At 39.4% G+C, this 8,615-nt stretch overlaps 1 protein-coding gene across 1 annotated transcript; it reads left to right on the top strand.

Annotated features, from left to right (window-relative positions):
- Positions 1–636: 636 nt before the first annotated feature.
- LOC149817335 (agamous-like MADS-box protein AGL12) lies at positions 637–6,729 on the top strand. The gene is made up of 7 exons (XM_089987688.1): positions 637–834; positions 1,004–1,085; positions 2,525–2,586; positions 3,592–3,691; positions 3,780–3,821; positions 6,262–6,303; positions 6,505–6,729. Exons 1-7 carry the CDS (start codon positions 653–655, stop codon positions 6,595–6,597), a joined length of 603 nt encoding a protein of 200 aa, XP_089843814.1. The 5' UTR covers positions 637–652; the 3' UTR covers positions 6,598–6,729.
- The last annotated feature ends 1,886 nt before the right edge of the window (positions 6,730–8,615 follow it).

Here is an 8,615-nt window from a genome sequence, read left to right on the forward strand (position 1 = left end):
AGCCTTCTAATTATATTAACATGAGCAGTGTTCAACCAATTGAAATGACCAAAATACTCTTAAAAGCAATGATATTTTTTAATAGGTAATTATCTTTAAGCATACATCAAGTCTTTTATTTTGGAAAAAAAGAAGAAAACAAGCATAAGTTTCAAAAAATAAGAGGAAACTTTGTAATTTAACTTGTACTGAGAATGTTCTCAAAAGTAACTATAGATTTTTTTAAATATTATGCTTGTAAGAGTATTTTAGCCCTTTCAATTAGCTGAATGCTACAATATGTTAATAAAAGGTGTTTAAAATTATATGTGCGTGTATATATATATATATATATATATATATGAGAGAGAGAGAGAGAGAATAACAATGACACAAAAATGACAGTAGCTGGGGCCCTAGAAACAGCTATCCATTATAAAGAGACGCCTAAAGGTTCAAACACAGCCATGATGTCAAGAATATTGATTTGCAAAAGTTGTTAGCATAAACTATTCCTCACTGTGATGAGGTATATATGAACTGCTATATTAACCCCCCTTAAGCTTTCTCCAAATTAAGTTGTGCTTGTAGTGAGTGTGGAAACACAGAAGCAGCAGCAGCAGCCTCGAAGCTAGTCTAAACTAGTGGAAGGTTGTCTGTGTACACACCAACCATGGCTCGCGGCAAGGTGCAACTGAGACACATCGAGAACCCTGTGCACCGCCAAGTCACTTTCTGCAAGCGGCGAGCTGGGCTGCTGAAGAAGGCTAAGGAGCTCTCTGTACTGTGTGATGCTGATATTGGCCTCATCATCTTCTCCACCCATGGGAAGCTTTATGAGCTTGCCACCAAGAGGTTAGTCAATGTTCCTTGGTCTTTAACTAGTAAGATAAATTGTTTAGTTAGTAATTCATCAAGCACTTAGTATAGAACACGTTTTGCAGCATGAAATATAACCAATTATATCTTGTATTGTGATTCAAAATTCCTGTTTATACTAACAAACTTTTTGACATCATGAAAGCTCTATGCAAGGACTGATTGAGAGGTACCTGAAATCAACTCATAGGGCACATGGGGAGGAAGGTGAAGCAAATGTTGCCAAGGTATGTTTGATACCTTAGAGACGTGTGGGCTAGAGTTATATATGCTATACATTAATTCAGTAGACCATACATTTTAAAAGTTAGTAGTACTTGGTGAGGGGCTGCTTACATAGACTGGCATGCGTGCAGACCACACACACACACACAAACACACGGGCAAAGTACAATCACAACGAAACCCCAAGGCATCGCCCAGGCAGTTTCGTTTCATCCACCCCATGTCATACCCCTCTCTTAAATCTTATGATGCAAGTTCTTTTGATCAAATCTGACCCTATAGATGGATTCAGCATTGTCGATTTAATAAGAAGACTCAATTGGATCATAAATTTTCAACGAAAAAAATGTGACTTTTTAAATTAATCACAAAGTTTTGTATTTGTTCAACCGTTGGTTTTTTAATAGCCAAAATATCCTGCACACAAGTTAGATTTTGGCATTTTTTTTCTATGAAGGGCAGGGAAACCATCCCAGATGGGCTGGGATGTAAACCCAGGCGCACCCCTCGACCCCAGGGAGCCACCAGCTTCGGCTTACCTACTGCAAGAGGAATAACGCCCATGGGAATCGAACCCCGACTGCCCGAATGACAGCCGAGGCCTGTTCCAACTACACTAACCCATTTTGGCGATTTAAATGTCAATATTCACTAAATAAATGATGTAATCACATCTGCAGAATCCAATTGATCAAAAAACAACTTGCATCAATGAAATCCCAAGAAGGGGTATGAAGATAGGGATGACATAGGGAATGAGTGGAACCGATCTGGTCGCCCACGTGGTCTTGGCTCATGGATAGGGATAACTTTCCCTACCCCAGGTTTTGAGTCCTTGTATGCGCAGCCCCTTCCGCCCGCAAGGCAAAGTATCTGGCTCCCTGGGTGCCCATGGAGTCTTGCGCCCATCGAGCCGTAACCATAGGTATGGCAGGCTAAGAGCAGCACAGCCAGGTCTCTGATCTCAAGTGCAGTTTCTCTTTGTAATAAACAAAAGGAAAAAAAGTACTATCAACATGCACACAGAACATGTAAACAGTCTTTTAAGGAGTGCTGTAGCCCCCAGGAAAAATTTGTGGTTACACATGACCCAAGTTGAAAGCTCCTCACCAATTTTATTTGTGGAAGGATGAAAACAGTGGCCAACCATTGAACATCACTGCCATACTGTAGTTATTTTGGTTAACCAAGCATTTTGACAAGGATCACAATACTAGCTTAGCAATTGTATTTTGAAGCACAATTAAGAAATTTTTAGTTAATTAAGATGATGTATATACCAATTAAATGAGAGGATGCATCATGTCAAGTTCATCAAGCGCACACAAATGGTGTCCATATAACCGGGTTTTCCGAAAAGAGAAGTTTAGTTTTATAGGTTACAAAATGTTGTCTAGTTAAAGAAATATGGTGCTTATTATAAACATGTATGTTACCACAGGAGTCCGAGCAGGAGATATCAATGATGAAGCAAGAGATACAGTTATTGCAGAAGGGTCTCAGGTAAATTCCTACAAAGATTGTCACTTCAAAATCTATATGCAAAATCAGTGCCATCTTCTATTGCGACCAACCTTTAAAAGACTCGTAAAGTATTCAGGAGGTGTGGGTGTCATCATCCTTACAATTGTTGAACTTCTTTTTCTTTTCCCATCCTCAGTTAGACTGTGTATTTTAATCACAGCTGTGAATGTGATTCTCAGCTGTGATTCTTCAACCCTTGATTCCTGGTCACAGGTTCATACTTGTGACCAATTTTCACAGGTTAGAAGGTGTATAAAATTACAGTTTGTGATTCCTCACTCTGAGATTCAACATTTCACATGTTTGTGCTGCTCTGTGAAAGTTGTGTGGTTGTGATATATAATCACAACTTGAGAAAATCCCACTTTCACATGGAGTAGCAAACGTGGCACGTTTGCAATGCCCCATGAAAGTTGGATTTTCTCAAGATCCTGTCATTGCAAATCACAATCATAGCACTTTCACTTTTTCAAGTTTTCGAAACATGGGGAAATGCAATTACTGACTGTTTCTCCCTTGAAAACGTTCCTTTCTGGTAAACCTGAGAAAGTGGGTCACAAGACTGACCCTGTGACAAACAATCACATCTTGGACTTTCTCAAGTATATGGTAGCTCATCATACTTGTGACCAAAGCAGATGTATTCTTAATTAGTTTTTCTTTTACCTAAACGTATAGGATAGGATGGTATTTTTTGTGTAGAGAGAGAGAGAGGTATGTCTCGTCTCCTTTTTTTTCGATTTAGTTACACTGAGAAACCCAAAGCCTGGTAGCAAGTAGATCAAAGATCGACCCCGGCCCCAGGGACTCTCGCGCCCAGGGCCTATGCTGGGAGTTGGCTTGTGCAAGGGGGTGACACCGACAAAAATCGAACCTTGACCACCCATTTAATAGCCAAGGCACAATCCCACTACGCCACCCCCCCTTGGAATTTTTTTGTTGTCTTTGCAGTTATGTTTATCAACGGATCAACATTTCTTACAGTTACATGTTCGGAGGGGGAACAGGAAATATGACGCTTGACGAACTGCACTTGCTGGAAAGGTATCTCGAGCTATGGATTTGTCACATACGCTCGGCCAAGGTGAATAAGCCCTGCCTGTTTGTTTATATAATTTAGCAAAGCATAGTCTGCAAATTTTATGTTTACTATCACTTTGTTTATATTTCAGAATGACATCATGTTTCAAGAGATACAACTGCTGAAAAACAAGGTTTCCTCTGCTTATTCTTTTCCATCTATTTCTATCTTATAGCTTCTCGGATCTTTCAAAGCATCACCAATTTGCAACTAGTTTCACACTTCAATCTTACTTTTATGCAAAATTCTTTAAAGAAGGAGAAAACCTTTGATTTAAAATTAAGAAAATAAATTCATACATACCTAATAAAGTCATCAATGAATGTTACATAATATGAATAACCTCCTTTAAATATAACTGGAGATGGACCCCATACATCTGAGTGCACCAATTCAAAAGGTCTCGTTGAAACAAAGGTTCTAGTTGAAAATGAAATAAATTTCATTTTCTCAAAAATACAATATTTGAAATTCATATTTTTTTCTTTAACATTCAAAAAATGGTACATAATGTTGGGCTGCCAAGAGACATCATATTCAAAAAATGAGTGTAGCTAAGATGCGTATGCTGAGATGGATGTGTGGAAATACAATAAAAGATAAGATTCGGAACGAGGAGATACGTAAGAAGGTAGGCGTTGCACCCATTGAAAATAAGATGAGAGAGAATCGTTTATGGTGGTTTGGACATATTTGGCGAATGCCTAATAATGCTCCAGTTAAAAGGATGGAGAAATGAGAAAATATATTAGTTAAAAGAGGTCGGGGTAGGCCTAGGAAGACATGGATGGAGGTGGTAGGAAAGGACATGAATGCTTTGAACCTCACCGAGGACATGGCATTGGATAGAAATGATTGGAGGAGAAGGATTCATGTGAAAGACCCAGAATGAGTTACACCCGCCTGTGTAGCTCGTGTGGCGGTGTGCCTGGGGAGAAGGTGCTGACCCCTTCATCTCAGATTCGACTCATCGAGTGCCTTTAACTGATGGACTCTGTAAAGGCTTGGGTATCGGTGACTCCACCTGGGGTTTACCTCATAAGTGACCTGGTTCTCGATGAGGGTTCCTAATCCTATAAAAAAAAATATGGTCCAAGTTATGTATATCTATAACACTGCATAAGGAAGCAAACTAGGAAAAGAAAATCCATATAGATAACAAAAGAGAACGGTAGGTATCTGTCACCACCTTGGCTCTTGTTTCTGCCTTTTATCATGTAATTTAGTGATAAATGGAAGCCAAACGTAGGGCCAAAAGCTAAAGATGTGCCTAGAGCCATGTGATCAGACGTTTTTTTTTTTGGAAGGCAAGTTGGGGTTAGGCAGACCCCTACCAGTTATACAAGTATACCATTGGGTTTTGAAGCTGGTCTAACTTCGCATTAGCAGGGAGTGCCTAGAGTGGATGAGGCTAAACCAGGGCAGAGAGCTGCCTCAAGCCTTACAGCTTTAGTATGATCCCCTGACCTCCTTTGAGGGCAGCCAGTGATTTTTCATCTTCTGGCGTTCGCCCAGGGTTACTTAATTTGTATTATTCTGTATTGAGCCTTATTAGTATTTCTTTGTATGCGAATCAATAAAGCTGAACTGCCTTTCCTCTCAAAAAAATATCATTGGGTTTTGAACCTGCAACATCCCAACACAAGCTGACATGCACTGGCTGCTCCTACCAAGACAAGCGGAGCCCCCGTTGGTCCATGTGATCAGACTTTACATAACAATGTAACCCTTGCACATACCAGATTAGGAAAAATGTAATATACTAAGTCACATTCTCTCAGGCACATGGTCAAAATCTCATGGTGTCCCAAAAGTCTAAAAGCTGCAAAAAATTTACCTACCTGGAATTGGAATCCACAAAAAGAAAAGAAAAGAAAAGAAAAGGAGGCTGTATTCCCCATCTCAATAAGAGCATCACCCTAATTCCCACACATATGATGTCCTAATTAGATGGGGAGATTGACCTCGTATGAAGAGTGACACACCCCTCGAGCACAAATGGTCCGCCCGATCACTCCTTTAGATGAAAATCGCCAGTAACTGGTTTCCCATGCCAAAACTAGAAATGTCTTTGAAAAACAAAGAGTTGTTCAAGTTTCCTCAAACCTGATTGATTCTGTCCCCGCTTTGATCCTTGTGCTTCTGGCTAGGCATTTGGCTACGCCGACCCGGATGCCCCCACCACCTTTGTCCCAACGGCTTGCCTCTCGGCCCTCTAATGCTCGGGAACCGGATCAACCACTTAGGCAGACCAAGTGGTATAGGGCTTACCCAAGCATGGTTGCATATTTGAATTCAATAACCTGTGGGATAATCAAAGTGGACTAAGAAGAGAGAGAGAGAGAGACCATGCACACACATACACATGGTGCAATAGTAGTGTACCTATATTGTTGTTCCTTGTAATTTGTTACAACCAGGAGACAGTTACTCATTCAAAGATTGTGAAAGTATTATAAATGTGCGCTAACAGCTTTTTCTTGTGACGATTGCAATTTTTTACCCAATTTATCGTGACATTTTATACCAATCTGCGGCATTAATAAGCGATGAAACGTGTCTTGCTTTTGAAGGAGGAGATACTCAAGTCAGCAAACGAGCTTCTCCAAGGGAAGGTACTCACTGTGCTCTCTGACTTAAACCTCGAACAGGCAGTGTCCTGTGTCATCATTATATACCAGCTTTATTGAGTAGTAGTTTTTTTTATAATGAAGCTGGGGTTAGGCAGATCCTTACCTGTTCATTAAGTGGGAAATTTTAGTCGTCTTACACTTTAGTCAGGGAAAAACCAACAATGAGAATCTTCTATCTTGCAGCTGGAGGAGCAAACTGGCTTCTACGATGTGGTCCAAATGATGGAAGACATTCCATATCCACTAACGATTCCTAACAAAATATTTCAAGTGTAATGACTTTAACTTAGGTTACTGGACGCTATTTTCTGTTTACTATATCCCGTATTATTAGCATGGTGTGGACTCATCATATTAATAGTTTGGCTATGTAATTTGTCTGACTCCATATGCATGTAATTCTCTCTCTCTCTCTCTCTCTCTCTCTCTCTCTCATGTACAAGCATGTTCAGGTGCACACACACACAGCAAGTAGGGATATTCAAAACCAACATCCTTTGGTTGAGATGCTACAGCTACAAACCATCCATATATTCAGCAAGGAACATCAAAGGAGATTCAAGTGTCAAGGGCTATAACAATCTATATCGATTTCGTTTTTTTGTCAAGGAAAAAGTCGAGAAAATGAAAAGTTTGGGTTGCCAATCTAAAAAAATGAAACAAACAACCAATGGAAATAAGACTGGCATAGCCTCCCAAAACAGCCAGTAATCTTTCACACAGAGATAGCCAGCCTATTAAAACCGACTAAACTTGTATTTTGGCATCGGCCTCTTAACATCTTTGTTTCAGTACTCAAAAATATGGGCCATAAACCTTGGCCAAAGACTGAAGCAACTGAATGAATGATGGCTATGAAGATTGAAGACAATGCGTACCCGTTGTTCTTTCAAGAGGGAGGTGTCAGGTTCAAGGTACCCTGAATACTAATCAGTCCAAGGTGCCACAGGGGCTGTTCACTCTAAACAAATATGGCACCTTGAAATTTGCGGTGTTAGCTAGTGATGGTTCACTTAAAAGTGCATGATAAAAACAAGAAGGCATTTGTTGGTTGCTGTCAATTGACGATGAATGGCATAGAGGCGCGCCTTGCGAAGAAGGATGAATCGAAAAATAACTCTTTATTTGTTCTGCTTCATACTTATTATGAAGAGAATAAGAACAACCTATAGAACATGCAAGTTTTCAACATTAGCCTTTGATCAGATCTAGAGCTTTCAAAATCTCCATTACAAGAAACTTATAGGGATCATCTTTTCACCATGATGCTCAACCAAGAACTAAGCTTCACCATTTACAGCTGACAAATATAGTGCTCTTAAGATAGTGTGTTCATGATGATTTGGTAAAAGAGTTCATGATCAGAAGAGCTGATCAAGCAACCACATTCTTGTACTTCCAAATCAAAGTAATTCCTTTAAAGATAAAATCCATGTCCACCACCAACTCCCAAAATTCAAGACCATCTTTTTGCAATTTAACTGGGAGATAGATTCTTCAAATACACTCGACCACCCAAGGTAACAGAGCTACTAGAAGCAGATGTTATTGTCCCCCTTCAGTTCAAAATCTCAGAAAAACAAATCTAGACCAGCAAGTAATTAAGAATTCCACCAAATTTCCATGATTCAAAACAAAGCATCATGTTTGTCATGGTCACTTTTTCTGCTTTGTAAGAGAAATCAAGAAATCATCATAAATAAAAAATGAGATTGCTAGATTTGGAATAAATAGCTCTGCAAGTATTTTCTGTGAGCATTTTGCAAGGCCATTACATCTGCAAGCTAGTTTTGTGGTTTATATGTTTCACAATTGTAGGAAAACCCAATTATAGAATAGCTCACCAATTAGTATTGCAATGTCAAATTCAGCCTCTCGCTGCAAATGGCAGCAAGAGAGGCTAGATAGAACAGAAAGTCCGTTATCAAACGGTCAAGTCCGAAACATATACATTGAAAATTGGTCATTTCATTCCACAAAAAACACGAAAAAATCAATAAAAGCTTCCATTCACAATAAGGAAACCCAGTAACTCAGCAGATTTTCTTATGGGGCAGATGTTTTATTTGAACAAGGGAAACTGGAAAAGTTTACCAGTCCAGAATTTTGCACGCTCGGGACTCATGACCTTCAGCTCTACTCTCTCATGAATCCAAGAATTTGAGCTTTGCAGCCACCTTGTCTAACACCTTGATCTCCAGGTTCATGGGTTCACAAAAGAAAATACCGAATATGATACCATTTTTTTTTTCAACTTCATGATCATCAAATAAATTCAAATAAAGAAATCTCAT

Source organism: Nuphar pumila, chromosome 14 (genome assembly GCF_984573655.1).
Source record: "Nuphar pumila chromosome 14, dmNupPumi1.hap1.1, whole genome shotgun sequence".
Taxonomy (NCBI): domain Eukaryota; kingdom Viridiplantae; phylum Streptophyta; class Magnoliopsida; order Nymphaeales; family Nymphaeaceae; genus Nuphar; species Nuphar pumila.